At 31.8% G+C, this 18,245-nt stretch overlaps 4 protein-coding genes across 9 annotated transcripts; 2 read left to right on the plus strand and 2 right to left on the minus strand.

Annotated features, from left to right (window-relative positions):
* Positions 1–193: 193 nt before the first annotated feature.
* Positions 194–8,974, minus strand: LOC117160979 (sialin). Of its 2 annotated transcripts, none has more exons than XM_033342135.2 (5): positions 8,747–8,974; positions 2,355–3,192; positions 1,909–2,228; positions 1,600–1,844; positions 194–683 (listed from the first exon to the last, which is right to left on the minus strand). In XM_033342135.2, the coding sequence occupies exons 1-5, from the start codon at positions 8,796–8,798 to the stop codon at positions 534–536; spliced, it is 1,605 nt and encodes a 534-aa protein (XP_033198026.1). In that variant the 5' UTR covers positions 8,799–8,974; the 3' UTR covers positions 194–533. The 2 variants fall into 2 exon arrangements, with proteins under 2 accessions (XP_033198026.1, XP_033198027.1); XM_033342136.2 differs by lacking the exon at positions 8,747–8,974 and adding an exon at positions 4,591–4,730.
* Positions 4,764–12,415, plus strand: Hacl (2-hydroxyacyl-CoA lyase). Of its 5 annotated transcripts, XM_076618113.1 has the most exons (14): positions 6,834–6,921; positions 7,043–7,353; positions 7,607–7,773; positions 9,391–9,532; positions 9,698–9,782; positions 10,244–10,425; positions 10,498–10,674; positions 10,771–11,012; positions 11,076–11,261; positions 11,341–11,416; positions 11,506–11,743; positions 11,814–11,921; positions 11,995–12,118; positions 12,190–12,415. In XM_076618113.1, exons 4-14 carry the CDS (start codon positions 9,415–9,417, stop codon positions 12,283–12,285), a joined length of 1,632 nt encoding a protein of 543 aa, XP_076474228.1. In that variant the 5' UTR covers positions 6,834–6,921; positions 7,043–7,353; positions 7,607–7,773; positions 9,391–9,414; the 3' UTR covers positions 12,286–12,415. The 5 variants fall into 5 exon arrangements, with proteins under 5 accessions (XP_076474230.1, XP_076474228.1, XP_076474229.1 ...); XM_076618114.1 differs by lacking the exon at positions 7,607–7,773; XM_076618115.1 differs by lacking the exons at positions 6,834–6,921; positions 7,043–7,353; positions 7,607–7,773 and adding an exon at positions 4,764–4,840.
* Positions 12,322–13,333, minus strand: LOC117160985 (uncharacterized). Its single transcript, XM_033342142.2, has 2 exons — positions 12,782–13,333; positions 12,322–12,631 (listed from the first exon to the last, which is right to left on the minus strand). Exons 1-2 carry the CDS (start codon positions 12,856–12,858, stop codon positions 12,400–12,402), a joined length of 309 nt encoding a protein of 102 aa, XP_033198033.1. The 5' UTR covers positions 12,859–13,333; the 3' UTR covers positions 12,322–12,399.
* A 68-nt stretch (positions 13,334–13,401) lies between these two features.
* Positions 13,402–18,154, plus strand: Faf2 (Fas-associated factor 2). The gene is made up of 8 exons (XM_033342137.2): positions 13,402–13,758; positions 13,847–13,927; positions 14,268–14,493; positions 14,571–14,757; positions 14,835–15,008; positions 15,108–15,203; positions 15,289–15,601; positions 15,676–18,154. The coding sequence occupies exons 1-8, from the start codon at positions 13,696–13,698 to the stop codon at positions 15,838–15,840; spliced, it is 1,305 nt and encodes a 434-aa protein (XP_033198028.1). The 5' UTR covers positions 13,402–13,695; the 3' UTR covers positions 15,841–18,154.
* The last annotated feature ends 91 nt before the right edge of the window (positions 18,155–18,245 follow it).

Below are 18,245 nucleotides of genomic sequence, written 5' to 3' on the forward strand. Positions count from 1 at the left end.
GTAATAAAGACTTAATTGCATAAAAATTTCAAATTTAGCTAATGTACAAAACACTAAGACACTAAATTGAAAATAAATATTGTACGTTTCGTATGCAGTCTTTCAATTTCATGCATAAATACTTTATTTTTATGTATAAATATAGTCGTTTCATTATATTGATATGAAATATTTTTCATTGAGATGGCAGAAGTGAATGATAATATCGTATAAATTTATTTAATAACGAAACATTTAATAACAATTCTTATATCATATAAAAAATTAAGTTTCATTTGATATATAAAATTCGTCAGTTCAAATTCTAATAAAATTTTGCATTATAGCTATCGTTGACCAATTTATAAAATATTTACAATATTCTTCGGCCCACGATAATTTGTTCTAGTTGTTAACGTCTCAAATAATATAAAATGTAATTCTAGTTTTTATAGATGTGAAATTGAAAGTACATCTTAATACTTGTTTTTGATCAGATTCGCGTTCACATTAAGATATTCAATATTAATAAAAATGTAAAAGTCAGAATTTAATTAGTTTCTGCCGCGCTCTGCATCCGGTTGGGTTCGAATTTCATTCCAGCTTTGGATATTTCCACTTCCTCCCAACAGAAAGATAATCATACAAATTATGCACACGCCCGAACCAATCCAGAATAACGTTTGCCATCTGTCAATAGGATTCTAAAAGAAAAAGGCAATTGTGTATAAAATCAAGATAATTCTCTACAGGATGAAAACATTCATAAATTAATAAAAATAACATATATAAACAAATTTATATAAGCGTAAGCGTTAACATATATATATATGTAGTGTACATAAATTTGGAATACACATACCGATACACTTGCACATCTTTGTTAAGAGTGATGAAAATAGCAAAATGTTATACTGCAGTATGGATGAATCACCTAGTGATGCGTCTTATAGGTACTTTTCGTACTATAAATTTGATAATATAGAGACGAATAGTACCCACGAGGCGACATCACGAGTATGTGGATGCATGTGAGGATTAGTTTGGCAAAGCCTTCTATTTGACTTATGCAATTTCCTACACGGTATACCTTACTGATATTGACACATTAATTAATACTTCATGCACATGTATGATGCGAAAATTACAGAATATGTACTTCGAATTATATGTTACATATCCAATAACATGTTAATTATTTAAACGGTAGAGAAATGAATTGCAAAAGTAGGATATAAGAATAAAGCTTGTTTTAGCTAAGAGAAATCCTAAATCGATCATAGTGAAATTTTGTATTGTGTTTTATTTTGAATGCATCGCAGACACGACTCCTCAGTACTGCCCGTACTATGAATTACGTAACATAGTACATGGCTGGACTAAGGTTTCGAATATGCCAAGAGCACCTCTGCCCGTCAACAACTCGGCTGTAACAAGATATTCGTCTCTCTATGATGACGACACACGACCAAAAAAAGTTATGTAATTTGTACAAATAATTTAACATGTGATTTCTCACGAAAATTGTCAACTGCTGCGAAAAAGCGATAAGCAGATGCAAAGTAAAGCTAGCAAGAAATACATACCATATCACAGTGAATGACATAGAATGCTACTTACTCCGTATTTTCCAGCTATTTCCTCCACCATAGGAGAAATAATCATGCCAGAAGCGCAACCAACTGTGTTCATGATACCGTATATAAAGCCGGCGAAATTCGGCGATAGATCTTGATTGTTGGACAAATTAGAGATACTCGCTGCTCCATTGAAACCTAATGCCAGCACGAGAAAAACGTTCGCGAGAATTAAGTCACATCCAACGTAGCCGACTAGAATGAGGAAGATGCCTGGCAAAAAATGGGCTGCAGCAAAAGAAAAGAAACTGTCATTTCTATTCTTGATGAAAATCGAAATTAGATTACTTACAGAAGAATGTGGCGCCTTTACGTATCATAGTAACAGAGACTGTTCCCTTCCGCTTGAGCGTATCACCAGCCCAACTAAAGAAAAATCCGAACAACATTCTGCAAGCCCAAGGCAGACTAGCAGCTATACCTCCTTTCGTCAATTCGAATCCTAGAGCTTTCGTTAAGTAAAGCATCATGGCATTCTGGTAGAAGAATAAAAGAAACAAATTCCCGAAGTGGCAGCAGACTAAACTGAGGAAAGGTATCGAGGTAAATATTTCCTTGACTGGAGTTTCCTTCAGTGAAGGTTTTTCTTTCCTCACTGTACCTGCTTGCGAACTGAAAAATTTACAGAACAATTTATATAAGAATAAGTTAGTAATCAACCAATGGCAAACTTTTTATCAACAAAAGCAAATAACAAAAAGTATAGTATTCAAATGGTATTAGTTCAACTATATTTACCTTTGAATGTATTCCTTTTCTTCATCTGAGATACCAGGATGCTCTGCAGGTGTATCGTATGTAACTACAGCCCAGAAGAATATCCAAATCATCATTAGTAGCGATGGAATGTACCATCCGTTCTCCCAGTGTATATTTTCTGCAATGCCAGCTACCATAGGATACGTTAAGATGGTACCGAACGTACCGCCGAGTAAAGACCAAACAAAACGGGCCTTCTCGTTCGGTGGTGCCCATTGTGCAACCAAACTATGACAGGCTGGAAAAGTTACTCCACCAGTAACACCGATGATTATTCTTGAGAATAGAAGAACTCCCCAGTGAAGCTGCGCAAGAATCGGGCTGATCAGCGACACTATAGCGGCTACTATGGATGTCCACAAGATCGACTGCTTAGCACCCCATTTGACAGCCATCAAGCCACCGATGAAGTTACCAGGAACATTTCCGTAACTGTATGCAGCAATCAGTTGACCGCGAATCTCAGGCCTCCAGTCGAAAGGTAGGCCATTAAATAGTTCTATATTTGTTGGACGAATCTTTCCTTTGTCATTATTCCTGCGTACACGAATATTGTGTGCCATTGGATCCACTGCATTTTGTGTAGCTTCTATCCTCTCTGACAGGATGTAGTCTTCCAGATAGGCGCCCGGATCCAACCAAGAAATCGCGCGGCGAACTCGAGACTGCTCGGCTCTGCAGACACCCTCGGTTATGTTACCCGGTAGAGATTTGATCATTGGCACGGCGAGGATTGGCATTTGCAGACGGCACATGTAGTTGGTCCAACAGGCCGTGAACATCATTATGCAGATCAGAACTCTTGTCGGAATCCATTCTGCAACAAATAAGAATGTCGGTGATAATAAGTTTAAAGTATTTTGATTTTAAAGTCTTTTGAAGTCCAACTGCTATATTCCTATTTATTTGTTATTTCGTTTAGAAAAATGATTATTTCCGACAAAATGTTTGCAATCCACACAATAATTTATTAGCTTCAAATAATGTTCCTCGCTTTCGCGATTTTTCACTTACTTAAAGAGTTCCAAAATGGAGAGTCAGGATTATTAAAAAATCCGGGTATACCGGCTACCTTTTCTTGGATAGATCTGAGGATGAACATTTGGAATCAAAGAAAATTGAAAAAAAACGTAGCAATATATCCTATGATTGACCAGTGATTAATGAAGAGAATTTGATGGATTGCCATGACGATTATGATCGCTCGATGTTTAGCAATGAATTTGATATTTGTTTTTTAATAAAATCTGCTTATTTCGCGTGAATGTAACTTTTATATGTTCAATCATATTGCTACACGGATCTTGTATTTACTTCATATTTGTGTATTATCAAGATCTAAAGGAAATTAATTTGGTATAAAAGTATACATTAGAAACATTCTAATTTTAAAATGAAATTTTTAAATTAAAAAATTTTAATTCAGCATAAAGCGATCGAAGTTTTTACGCGGAGAATGGAGACAATATTACGTTCTATTAAAAACTTCTCTACGTAATTGTCGTTACAGCTAGTTAGTACATACATATAATGCGTATTTCAAAGAAAGTTCCCGACCACTTTCTAAACATTCCGCTGAGTATTTACAAACTATCGCTACCGTATGCTGTTATTTACAAAATTCAAACTGCTCCTGTTACAGATCCTACTTCCGTTTTGTGTACTATTCCGATGAAAGTTTCCTTTGGATACTCGAATCAACTTACCAATCGATTTCCATGTGGAAACAGTATCCAATGATAATGAAAAAAAAGAAATAATACTGAACAATATTAATCTTTATACACTATTAATCTTATCGGCTCTCGATGATCCAGAGACCAATCGATATGGAACAATAAAAAAAGTTTTTTGATTAAATGGATAGTGAGGCCGTTCCAAGAAATAATGGAGATTTTTCAAAGGAAAATTAAGTGACCTAAGTAAGCAATCTAAGTGATTGTAAGAAGGTTAAATAACGGACATGATTCGAAAACTGTGCCGACAAGAGTGGAATTTGTGTTGAACACATACAAGTTTCGACATTCGTCGAAGATCAGACTTCGTACTGCCGGTAGCAACAGTTTGAAAACAGAAAACCGCTTTCATTGAAGACTGAGAAAAATACAGAAGTGAAAACTGATTCCTGATCGAACTATCCGATCGTTTCTCGAAATTTAGTTTAAATTGGAAAGTAAATAGGCGAATGAAATAGGAAAATACATGCTTTACTCACGTGGGAAAAACTTCTCGTAATAATGCTTGTACATTCTGCGATTTCAGCAGAGGAATTTACGACATGCACCAACTAACGCGATATTCGAGACGTTTCCTCAGGACATCGTTTGAGAAAGACGTGGAAGCAAAACAGAGGACAAAACGATTCCTACGAAAACTAGCTTTCAAACACGACACACATCGGAAACTGCCGAAGGAGTAACTGGATGACATTGGTTATCCAGCCAGCTTATTTAAGTAGTCAGTAGGTAAGAGTAAGTGGGGGAGCCAGGTATATACATCCCTTCCATGAAAAGTTAGGAAAGGGCACCGAAATTTGGGGATCGACACTTGCCACCCCTGCAGACCTGCCACTGACCATTCTGTTACATTACACAGGGACCCAAAAGCTTTGAAGAATATTTTTAACTGAAAATTTTTCAAATATTTCTTATTCAATATCTTTCAACATCTTTTATCGAATTTAGTTTCTTAATTGTATTGAATTGTAAAAATCGTCCAGTTATGCTATTGCTGTTTGAGCCGTTGCAGCAAAATTCTAATTATACGTATTTTCACTTGTGTTAAAACAATCTGACAAAAATTTACAAAATAGGCGTTCTTTGTTAGGATTGTAAATATTTTGCATTTAAATAAACAAGACCGAACGAAACATAAATGCAAAAGGTCGAGCTCATTCTTTTTTTCGTCGCGTGTTCCTCGCGCGACTCTGATTTGACATCATGAAACAAGGTTTCCTTAATTTTCAATAATTTGTCATTTTACGTAATTCCGCGGTCTGCAGATTGCACCACGAATTTGTGCGCTGGCTATGGAATTTCTGTGTCGGTTTCTTTTCTAATGTAGCGTTACCGCATTTTTTCACCGAGCGAATAAAGGTCGACTTATACTATGCGGCACAAACCGTCACGTAACAGCAACGTCACGTATCGGTCAGTGACGGATAGCGTGAGCAGTTTTGTTTAAAACATATGTTTCAATGTTCTGTCGTACCTGTGCCGATCCCATTTCGTACGTAACGTGTCGGAACGAATCCGCTACGGTGAACAGTCTTATCTTAATATCCACGAGAATGTTTGTTGGAACGTAATCGTGTCGTTACCGTGTCGTAACCGTGTCGTGTGGAAACAGATAATGTAAATCGGTTTCTATTCGCCAAAATATTAAACGGCGATTTATTTTGTTGACGATACATTTTGTTTTACAGGAATGTCACGATCGAATTTCATCGTTGTTCCAAATGGAACACATCGATTCGAATTATCGCGCGTGCTTAAAATATTCGCGGCACGTTAACTCGACTGGTGTTATGCAAAAGATCATTGCGTTCGATAGCCACCGATAAATTTTCGCCCGACGGTAGCGGGCTATTGATAACACGCCCTGTTGCTACCGTTTCAAACCGCGATTTTAATTGAAAGAAGATGCTATGCATCAGTAGCATACTCTGATAAAAAGGAAGGAGGAAATTGAAAATATTAAATCGAATAAAAGCTGATTGTTGATTGATAGACAGGTTGATCTTAAATTTATAGAAAAAATTAAGATAAGACGTTGTGGAAATTGAGAGTACGAATACTTTTTTAGACTAAATTCTTTGTTTAACGGAAATATTTGTAATTATGTTATATTTTTAATTATGAGTATAATTAAAATGCGCTTTTGCTTATATCACGGTAAGCAGCGGAAACAATTAAACTATATGCTCGTATGTTGCATCGATTAATGGTAGTTGTTTAGTATTAAATAAAATTTGATCTTAAATTTAGATAAAAAAATACGTGATGTCCTGGTAAGATGATTACGTAACCCACGTGGGAAATTTCCATTTATCGTTGTTGAAATGAACACTGGAGCTCGATCTCTCCTTTTTTTAATTTTAGTTAATCATCCGTATCAATTTGAACATTTATAGAAAAGGTTTTAACTGTAAATTAAATAATCATACAATGTACCGTAGTTCCAGAGAAGAAACGTGATTTATTAGTTAAAATATTCCACGCTTAAAATATACAAACTACTTTCTAAAAATTTCATGGACAACTCTGTTCCACAAAAATTAATTATACATTTTAACCGTTAATTTACCGAATGTCCAGCAGGACGAATTGTAAATTACAAATCAGATAATAAAAAAAAGAAAAAGAAACATTTTCACCGGTAGGTCGTCTTATCCACTGGGACTATTCTATACCCTGGACAATAAACATTGTGTATTTCTTAGCAAAATTCTTCGACCCAAGTAAATCCGCGGTTCCGTGTACAGAAGTGTTCAATGGACCTGTCTACCTGTAGGATAATTTCAAGCTTTAGATAAGGTCAACTGCAGGTAAAATATTCGTCGTTTCTAAAGTGGTATAGACAAGATTTTTACTCGATATTCCTACTGTACCTAAATAAATTTTTCATACAATATTCAAAATTAATTTTTAAAATTTATTTAAAAATAGGAGTCCATATAATACGTAGTTACATCTCGAATCTTCTAATTTACTCTAAGAAAATAATGCATTAAAAATGGAATCGCCTGTGGACGAAGATGTTAGTAACTCGCAACACAATACCGTAATAAATCATGGATTTCCGCTGCAGTACATTTTTCGAAGGCTAGGCATTGACAATAAGGCAACTCGGAAATAAAGGAAACGGTGAAAGTTTTTGAATAGGAAAACTCTTGCAAACCTCGAACGGTCGTGTTTCAGGTATCCTGCAAGTCATAATTTGGAGACCCGTTATCCTTTTCGCACTAAGCTCCGTTCAGGTACGTGCTTTTAAATAAAGAGACAGCAGTCCGAGAAACGACCTGCCGCCCAAACGACGGCGTACATTCAATGTTACAGTAAAATTAACTTTCCTTTTGTTTAATAAAAAAATCCAGTTTTCTAACTTTATATTTATTTTTATTTATTTATTTTAATTTTATTATTTAAAATTCATATTTGGATAAATAAATAAGTGTTTATTGATATCAATTCTGTCGTTTATAAAATACAAGTTTGTTATTTTTCTTGAAGAACACGTGCGACTTTAAAACTGACGAACATGACCTTGAACCCATTAGCGATTAAAGGAAATGATTACTACGAATGATTATAGGTGTTCCGTTTTCGGAACAATCTCTACATGGTAAATTTAATGTTTAAGTATGTAAATACCACAAACAGAAATTTGTCTACTAAAGGTTCGTTAAAATTACAAGAAAATTGAACTTTTTCTTTTTTTATTAGTTATAAAATTCATTGACGCGTCGTTAATATGTACGAAGTACATCACCAGATTTATCAGTTGTTTGGAATTGTGGTAACGTATAACATCGTATTGTGCGAATCATATTGATAGAATCGATTTGAAAATGAAGAACGGAAATCAAATAACCGCGGAATCTTTAAAAGAACAAGTATGTAATCAGACCTCATGTATGTTTTTCTTGTCCCTTCTGCTTTTTTTTTTTTTTTTTTTACTGTTGTCATAATGACATTTAAGGTTATGAAATGTATTTATTTATTAATGTTATAAACATATATCCTTATAGTCACCTAGACAAGTTTTGTTTGCAATATCATAATTAGAATTATGATCGAGCTACGAATTAATTGTCAGATTTATAAAAATTCCATTGTAACATTCATATCAGATGATAAAGCGATTATCACTTATGACATATATGAATGCAATAAACTGACAAATGACATTATCCTGTAACATTATCAAGGACTGTTTTTAATAAAATCTTTTTTTAATAAATGCAATCGGTTGGTCGAATTTTAATTAGAAAATTCAAAGGAAGTGTACTTCAATTAAAAAGTCTCTTAAAATATGTTTCTGTTAAAATATGTTAAAAATTTTGATTTTAATTAAAATTAATTAAAAGGTTTCTTAAAGCATGTCTTCTTTTTGTTTTGTTTTGAAGATTTAACTAATTAAGTTCAATTAGAAATTTCTCAGGGATCTATGACTTGTACCTTACGAAATGAACTATGAATTTTTTAAATTGTACAATCTAAATACATATAACTTATGTTACAGACAACGTTTACGAATAATCTATTTCTTAAGATATTTTATATTTATTTTGTAACATAAACTTACAAAGTTGATCAAATTTTGTCTCATAAATCATTATGATTGTTACGACTTCATAAATAGTTACTTACGTTTCTTCACTCGTGATATAAGCGGAACTCGTTCTTCACCATGACAGAACATTTCCCTTTCGTTTCAACTAACTTTTAATTTAATTGTATTCCAATTACTTTCCCAATTGATTGTTGTATAATAAAATATATAAAATGCAGTAAAATACAAATGACGTTGTTTTTAAAGAATCATGAACAAAATTCGAACCTTTATTTCAATAAGACACTTATACAAGAAATTTATCATTCCACTGCAACGCGCAGAAACATTCTTGATAACGAATACACATACAAGCAAAACATTTATGTAGAAACTTCCGATTCTTTGAATTTGTACTCGCTTTATCATTTAAATTTGTATAACTGGTCACCATCAAGATAACTATTTATCATCCTTGTTCTTAGTATACAAAATACAAAAAGCGTAATTAACTTATCCATTGTACTCTTAGTTTCTTCAGGAAAACTTATCGTCTTTTAGCTGATTTCTCATTCATCGTGTATCAACCTGAAACATTGTTAGAAGTATACACGTATTATGCATACATATTCTAAAAACACATCATACTAACTACGCTATACAATATATTAAAAATATAAAAATTATTTTATTAAATTTTTCATTTTGGAAATACTACACATTTTCCTTCTTTTTTTAACAGGGTGTCGAGTATGCTTTTGGTATAATGGGACATCCTGTAATTGAACTAGCACTATCCATACAGATGGCGGGGATTCAATATCTTGGATTTAGAAATGAGCAAGCTGCATGCTATGCTGCGCAAGCTTACGGATATTTAACGAGTAAGCGCGAAGAAGTGTGAATAATTAGTGTAAAATATAAACAGAGCATAACATAAAATATAAACCCCAGCATAGAAATCGAAAGATGTAATTAAAATTCATCATAGCCCATAATAATCTTTTTTTATCGCTAGGTCCTTGTATTAATTAGATTAATCTGATTAGGAAAACCAGCCGTCGTACTGTGCGTTTCTGGACCAGGATTGCTTCATGTTATCGGTGGTATGGCGAACGCTCAAATAAATTGCTGGTGCGTCTTACTTAAGTTTTTTTTTATTGCATATAATGCAACATGTTCATATTATAAAAATTTGTAATCAAAAGTGCGTGTCCTAGCTGAAGGCAAACGCAGAGTTAATATATCTTCTGTGGGAAATTCATTAGCGCAATATGTTGCAACGATTTAGAACTTTATATTGTTGTCAGATTACAACTAATGCATTTCTGTGATATACAAATCTTTCGTCTCGTTAAAAAAATAGTAATCTTACATGAAACGTTTATAGTTGATTACGTAACCAGTTTCGCATTCATTGTGCAATATTATTAAAGAAAACGCATACTATATAAATTAGATTATGATTATGTAAAGTGTGTCGTATAAGAACCATGTTAAAAGGTGCAAAAACGTTGGAAAACAATTTTTAATTTTTTGCTATGCTACTATTAGTACATGTTATTGTAATTTACATGTTATAAATTCTTAAACAGGCCGCTCATAGTACTTGGTGGATCATGTGCTCAAGATCATGAGGGCGTCGGGGGTTTTCAGGAATGGCCGCAGGTAGAATCCAGTAAACCCTATTGTAAATATGCTGCCCGGCCGCCGTGTGCAGCGGTAATACCGCTTCATGTGGAAAAGGCCGTCCGACTTTCTACCTACGGTCGACCAGGTACATTCACTGCATACTATTTTTAGCAAACATATAAAATATTGCGCGGTCCTACGTTATGAATATTTGTAGGTGCTACGTACCTGGATTTACCAGCTACTTTATTAATTCAATCAATCAACAAAGAAAACATTTATAAAGTTGCATCATGTCCACCACCGCCACTGATATTTCCCGATCAACGATTAGTCCAACAAGCAGCTAATTTGCTTATGAGAGCAAGGAAACCATTGTTGATTATAGGAAAAGGTAGTTAATAATACAATATTATTAAAAGATCTATTAATTATAAGAGAATACACAAAAAATTTCCGATCAATATATAATTGCAAAAATGGATTGTAGGAGCAGCCTATGGAAGAGCAGAGAATGAAGTCCGTAATATGGTATATTTAACCGGTATTCCTTTCCTCCCGATGCCGATGGGAAAAGGAGTCGTTCCAGACACGAATGAACGATGCGTTTCTAGTGCTAGAACATTTGCATTACAACAAAGCGATGTCATTTTATTACTAGGTGCTAGATTAAATTGGATGTTACACTTTGGCAAGCCACCCCGTTTCCAGCCTGATGTTAAAATGATACAGGTAATACAATTTTATTTTTATGAAATAATTTTAGTGAACAAAAATTCAGTGTTTATATTTTAGGTCGATTTGTGTCCAGAGGAACTGCACAATTCTGTTCCTTCCGCAATCGCAATTCAATCTGATATATCTACAACTGTAGATAGTCTTGTTACCATTTTGAAAGAACGTAAATGGTTTGTTGAAGAAAATAGTCCATGGTGGAAAGATTTACTAGCCAAATCAAATAAAAATAGAGCTATAATTCAAGTAAGCATCATGTATTAATATTAGTTTGAGAAATAACATATTTTGTTTTTATTATTAACATTTTTTGCCTATTTTACAGAAAATGTCAATGGATGTTTCGGTACCGTTAAATTATTATGCCGTTTTTAAACATATTCAAGATATAATTCCATCTGGTTAGTAACATATCTCATTTAAATTAAAAGATATTTTATAATGATAATTATGGAAATAAGTAATAAAAATATTTAATTTCTTCTTGTAGATTGTATTATTTGCTCAGAAGGAGCTAATACAATGGACATAGGAAAAACGATTTTATTAAATAATCAACCCCGTCACAGACTAGATGCTGCTACCTTTGGTACAATGGGAGTCGGTTTGGGGTTTGCTATAGCAGCCGCCCTTTATTGTAAAAAAAATGCTCCCACAAAAAGAGTTATTTGTGTAGAAGGAGACAGTGCATTTGGATTTTCTGGCATGGAAATTGAAACAATGTTTAGGTAGGTAACTGAGATTACCAAATATTAAGATCATAAAAGTTAATTTTCTTAGTAATTTTCAATATTTTAGGTATAAACTACCTATTATTGTCATTATTATAAATAATAATGGTATTTATGGTGGTCTGGATAATGAAACATTTAGACAAATACAAGCTTCAGGAGAACCAACACAGGTGTAAGTCCTTTTTTTTTTATGCATTCATAAAAATTGACAAAATTACACACGTATTTACATATATAACTTTTAGAATACCGCCAAATTCTTTAACATCAGAAACACATTATGAAAAAATGTTAGAGATGTTTGGTCGCAAAGGTCACTTCTGCACCACTGTACAAGATATACAACGTGCACTCAGAATATGCCTTCAAGTAAATATAATTTGTATTTTTCATTTAATTCTTATAACAGTCAGTAGCTTTAATGAATAAATTCCTTATAGGTCAATGATTCTCCTAGCATGATAAACATTATGATTAATCCCCAGGCTGAACGTAAACAACAAAAGTTCGATTGGTTGACAGAATCAAAGCTTTAATAATGAAAAGCAGGTAAAGGTAAAAAAAATATGAACTTTGTACTTGTTTCTACTCTTTATATAAGAAAATCTGTAAATATAAATATACAAAATGTTTATTAAAAATAATAAAGATCACATATTATTTAAACATGCCAATATTTTTTCTTGGAAAGCAGCAGAAGATATAATATCCCTTAAGTTGAATTGAGATTCATTTTCACTTTTCTCATTACTTAAAATATTCTTAACATTTATGCCCATATCTTGGGCTACTACAGTTAATGTTTTATTTGCATCAACCACAGCTGTGTGAAGTTGTCCATCCTTTTTCACGAGGTCATTAATTATGTTCAACTCATTTTTTCTGAAAAACAAAAGAAAACTGTATCATTTATTTTTGTTTATTGAAAGAATGAGATTATTTTCTAGAATATCTTTGCACGCCAATTTTTTGCTAATTACAGACTTAATTTATAACAGAATATAAAAAAAACTAAATTTATTTGAAGCTTACATTTTTAATGTTATTTCGTTAAGAGATATCAGAATCTTTTGAATTTCAACTTTAGCATCAATATCACCACTATCCATTTGAACACATCAAAATTGTATACAACTGATGTATGATATAAATTCCAACCAACAAAATAATGGATTATAAGATATAATACAGGGATAATAATATGGGGAGTTTCAACATATGTATGTAGAGTATACAATAAATAGTACAATATATCCAGTGATTATCAATTCTGATAATCAAATATAACTGACTTAAAATTTAACTTAAGCTTAAGGCCATGCTTAAGACATAAGAAATGAGTTTAAAATCTTGTCGAGTACTACTTTTTCATTGGTTATCTTTGTATTTTAGATATATGTTAAGAAACTTTAATTTGTCAACAATACATGAATAGATGTTTATATAAAAAAATTACATTAGAATATATTAAATTATTATTATTAATATTTTTGCAAAATATACGATAAGTTAATTACGGTACACAGTATTGGTTGCTAGCTGAAATAACACTCTACCAATGGCAACACAGAAAGAGTGTTGACTGTCGTTTCACCAATGCATGCAGCTGACGTCACTTAAAATCGTGTCGCATGAAATAGAACCTTGAAACTGTAAATTATCGTAAAAAAAAAGTCATGACACCGAAAACATTGAGTATAGAACAGAGCGACGAGACAAAACGTGTCGTAATGATAATGAATGGAGGTCCATAAACTAGAGGCCGTGTACACTAGAGGTTAATCTTTCTCGGTATCACACTCCAAATGCTTGCGCAGTTTGATCGTAATTTTGTTCGAGTGCCTGGTTTTTCTATTAGCTGATGAATTCAGAATCATTCTGTGGAGTCGCATAACTGAACGATCGTCAAGGATTTTCTAGTCTTTTGAAGACAAAATAACATTGATATGGCAGATTTCGCGTTAAACGGATTTAGTAGTGATCAGACTGAGAAGATCCTGCAGTTTCAGGTGATTCATTGTATTAGATGCTGCACTATACAATTTTAAATTCATTTTCTGGTGTCATCATAGAATAACAATATTGAGATGATTTCAGGATTTAACAGGTATCGAGGATCTATCAATTTGCAGAGACGTCTTACAGAGGCATAATTGGAATTTGGAGGTTGCAGTTCAGGTGAATTTCTGTTGCTGTATATTGTTTAAATATCTTTAACTGCAGCAAAAAGTTTTATACTTTTATAAGGATAAGATTGCATAAAGAAATTGACACATAAATTCGACTGTTTTGTAAAAATTACAAAGAAACTGTATTATTATATCACATATAGATCAATTGTGTCATAGAAGTATTTATGATATCTTAAAGATTGATAAAAATCCTTAAATAATTTTATATATTTATCTTGTTCATCTGAATACTTTGATGTTTATTAATTATTCTCTTAATTATTGACACAAGTAGATTTAAGCATAAATTGTGTTATAACTAAAATGTCCTTATTCTTTTTATTTAGGAACAACTAAATTTGTATGAAGGAAGACCATCAATGTATGCACAGGATTCAAGATCAAGACCACCACAAGTTGTTGATGATAGCAGTTCTAGAATATATTTTCATTATTCTGGAAGTCCTAGTGGCAGGGGTAGTTATTTATGGTATATCTTTTCATTGTGTTATGAAAGGGTCATTAGCATCCTACAACTACTTCTGTCAATATTTAGAAGAAATGTCAGACCTGGTATGTTGTATTTTTGTAATAATTAATTTTAGAGAAAGATTCTACAAGAAAAATTAACATATTGATTGCATTTCAAGTATCTTCTGATCCTGTGGAAGATGTGATTAATTTCATTCGATCTTATGAGGAATCTTATGGTAACAGTCATCCTGTTTTTTATCAAGGCTCTTACAGCCAAGCTCTTTCTGATGCAAAACAAGAATTAAGGTTTTTGTTAGTATATTTGCATAAAGATGAAGCACAAAATGTTGATCAGTGGTGCAGGTAATCTTATAAATCATGCACTAATTGCCGAAAATTTTGTAGAGAAGTAAATAACAGAATTAAATCTTTATTAACAGGAACACATTAGGTAATGTAGAAGTTGTTCAATACGTAAATACACACACCTTATTTTGGGCATGTAATGTGAAATCAGGTGAAGGTTATAAAGTAGCAGAAGCTCTTAAATCTGGCTCTTATCCTTTCCTGGCTATTATTGTTTTAAGAGATAATAGAATGACAATAGTTGGTCGGTACGTAAAATAATTTGCATATGTATATACCTTAATCTTTCATGTGTAATTCTTAAAATAATGAATGTAACACTGCCGAAAATTATATTTATTTTACAGGATGGAAGGTACACCATCACCTTCTGAATTAATATCTCGATTACAAACATTTATAGATCACAACGAAATTAATTTAATACAAGCTCGTCAAGAAAGGTAGAAAAAATATAAAAATCTGTAAAATTAAGCTAAAATTTTAATTTTATTTAGGTGAAATATTGTTTAATCTACCTTACTATAGGGCGGAGCGTAGTGCGGCGCAATCTTTACGTCAACAACAAGATCAAGCATATGAGGAATCGCTACGTGCGGACCAAGAGAAGGATCGGAGGAGAGAAGAGGAACGAAGAGCACGCGAGGAACGAGAGGCTAGAGAAAAAGAACAACTAAATGCACAAGAAATGGAAATTCAACGTATTCGCCGTGAGAAAGAACTTACAGTTTGTAAAGTGCCCCTCGAGCCAGAGCCTACTGATCCTAATGCATGTCATCTTCAAATTAAGCTTGGAGAAAGGACAATGAAAAGACGTTTTCTAATGTCTGACACGTTAGAAGTGTGTTATTTATTTTTTAACTTTTTCTTTGTTGCTTAATTTCAATGTTTTAAACAAATTATTTTCTTTTCTAGGATGTATATCATTGGATATTTAGTCAGCCGGATTCTCCAGTGAGTTTTGAAATAACTACTAGTTTCCCGAAGAGAATTTTATATCCATGTAGAGAAATTTTAACATTATCAGATGCTGGTTTAACACACAGAGAAGTCCTCCATGTTAATGATTTAGATGATTAACCTCTATTGATATTTCAGTACTGCATTCTTTGTGTTTAAGTATCATTCCAAGGAAAAAATGATACTGTCGTAAGAGACATTTATCAAAAGATAATAACAATAATAATATATATATATATCTAAAGATATATATATATATACATACATATAAATATATATATATAGATATATATATATTTGATACATTTGAGTATTTTATGTGAAGCGTACACTTCTGTCAGGAATGCAGTTTTACAGCAGACTTAAAAAATATATTGGGAAAACAAATCAAAGAATGGTTAATTATGCTGCATTTTCTGCATAGAACTATCGTATCAACTATGAGTACATTTATCATGTACTACGAACAATACGCTCCCTAAAGTACACATTAAATTGAAAACAACAGATCTTGTTGTAAAAACTAAAAAAGCAATTTATATATATATATCTACGGTATACATATATACGGTATATATATATCTATAATACGACACTTCACAAAAGCTGTACACCAAACATTTATTATATTTGTCTTAATACATTTTAGCTTAAATCTTTTAATAAGCTGACTAAGAAATGTAAGTAATTTATAAAATAAAAGAACAAACCATGTAAATATTATAGTTGAAGCGCAGATTTAATACATATGTATATATACTTCACAATTTTATGAAAGTTGAAGTTACATTATAATATTGCATTGTTTTAAATCTGTACTTTAAGTATAATTGATAAAACAGTTTCTAGCAAGTGTGGTTCCTTTTGCATTTTACCGTCTCCGCAATTTTGGTCAGTCTTATTAAAAATGCTATTAGATACAATGAAAAAACGCAATAGATTTATTGATCACATGCAATTCTACTCGATACAAGTTTCTGTATCAGAAAAAAGAAAAAAAGTTAATCGAAAATAGTTTATCTTAGATTAGAAAGTAATCGTATTCTTTTTTTATCACAATTTTATGAGTGTGCACGCAGCGGTAGCTTCTTTTCCTTCGTATTAAGAGATGTCTTTCTCTCTTCTATGACTAAAGACTAAATTAAATGTTATTTTACATATTTTAAAGAATATCTTAAGAAAAATTGCTTGTTATCGTAAGTTCAAATAATTTTTGTCGCTTTACTTGTGGGTTGTAAGGAAATTGTTTAGCATGTGTTATTGGTTTATAAATGTTGGATATTGGAAATCAAATATCTATAATTTTTAAAGTATTCACTTGAAATGTTCGCGAATTAATTATTTTTTATGCTGTGCTTTTTTCTGTAAAGAAACAACCGAACAAAAACAAACATACGACTTTGTATTGCTTCTTCTAAATGTTCTATAGAAGAATATACAATATTCAAGAGCAATCTATAGCATTTATACATACATAAATATACACATATATATACATATGCATATATAAATCATTTGATAAAATGAATACAGCAATTTGTGCAATGCATCAGATCGTTAATCATTAAATGTAAACTTTTGTATACACATTTTGTGATCTAGTTTTGATACGTCTTTATTTTCCTTTAGATACTCTTCTGTATATACGTAAATGACAGTCCATTTAATCCCAGCTACTGTCTGATGCTGGATATTGCTGTTTCTTTGTTACTATGCAATGCTTAAATAAACATGTTTGAGAATATATATTTTTCGTTTGTGGACATTTTATTACATAGTTTATTGCATTTTTAATATTATTATTAAGTGTTTAAAACATCCCAACTATTTTAATTGAATATTATGTATTTGTATAATATACCTATTTATGTCAATATCAAGCATCAGATGTAGATACACCTGCTAAATAAAATGAATTGAATGGTTACTTGGAACAAATAATTAAAATAAATATGTTGCAAATAGCTTCATAATAAAATAAAAAAGTTTTTACAGTATGAAAAGATACAAGGGCTAAGACTATAACAAAATATGTAATTATATATAAGTTTATAAAAACAAATTTCCAACGTATTTGAATGTATCTACATATGTATATGATAGTCTACAAAAACATTTCGTTATCATTAATATATTTTCGAACATATTAAATTCTAATTTCATTGTTGTTTTTTCTGAGATAAATACTCCGAAAATGGTTGATAATACAGTTGAACAATTTGCTAGACAATTATTTTTATAGATATCAGAACTTCCATATCATTATTTTACATAAAATATGGAATAATTGTATCATGAAAAAAGGGACAAAAAATAAAAAATGGGAATAATGTCTTTATGAATACGATGTTTCAGAGGAGTTTCTTCATTTGTGAATATTGTGAATTTTAAATGTGAATAAATTTAAATATGATAAATGCGAATTCGTTAAATATCCTAAGGATTTAGATGATTTTTGGATTAAATTTCCTGCTGAATTACATCCTGTAATTAAAAACAATTAATTAACAAGTAAATTCGTTTGG

This window comes from Bombus vancouverensis, chromosome 4 (assembly GCF_051014615.1).
Source record: "Bombus vancouverensis nearcticus chromosome 4, iyBomVanc1_principal, whole genome shotgun sequence".
Taxonomy (NCBI): domain Eukaryota; kingdom Metazoa; phylum Arthropoda; class Insecta; order Hymenoptera; family Apidae; genus Bombus; species Bombus vancouverensis.

Bases quoted from the DNA above. Each gene is read 5' to 3' on its own strand.
- Hacl (XM_033342132.2), top strand. From the start codon at position 7,945: ATGAAGAACGGAAATCAAATAACCGCGGAATCTTTAAAAGAACAA. The intron at 11,744-11,813 runs GTAGGTAACTGA...TCAATATTTTAG, and splicing joins GAAATTGAAACAATGTTTAG to GTATAAACTACCTATTATTG. The intron at 11,922-11,994 runs GTAAGTCCTTTT...TATAACTTTTAG, and splicing joins TCAGGAGAACCAACACAGGT to AATACCGCCAAATTCTTTAA.
- LOC117160979 (XM_033342135.2), bottom strand. From the start codon at position 8,798: ATGTTCTGTCATGGTGAAGAACGAGTTCCGCTTATATCACGAGTGAAG. The intron at 1,845-1,908 runs GTAAGTAATCTA...CTTTTGCTGCAG, and splicing joins TAAAGGCGCCACATTCTTCT to CCCATTTTTTGCCAGGCATC. The intron at 684-1,599 runs GTAAGTAGCATT...TTTTTCTTTTAG, and splicing joins AAATAGCTGGAAAATACGGA to AATCCTATTGACAGATGGCA.
- LOC117160985 (XM_033342142.2), bottom strand. From the start codon at position 12,858: ATGGATAGTGGTGATATTGATGCTAAAGTTGAAATTCAAAAGATTCTG. The intron at 12,632-12,781 runs GTAAGCTTCAAA...TTTGTTTTTCAG, and splicing joins AACGAAATAACATTAAAAAT to AAAAAATGAGTTGAACATAA.
- Faf2 (XM_033342137.2), top strand. From the start codon at position 13,696: ATGGCAGATTTCGCGTTAAACGGATTTAGTAGTGATCAGACTGAGAAG. The intron at 13,928-14,267 runs GTGAATTTCTGT...CTTTTTATTTAG, and splicing joins ATTTGGAGGTTGCAGTTCAG to GAACAACTAAATTTGTATGA. The intron at 14,494-14,570 runs GTATGTTGTATT...TTGCATTTCAAG, and splicing joins TAGAAGAAATGTCAGACCTG to TATCTTCTGATCCTGTGGAA.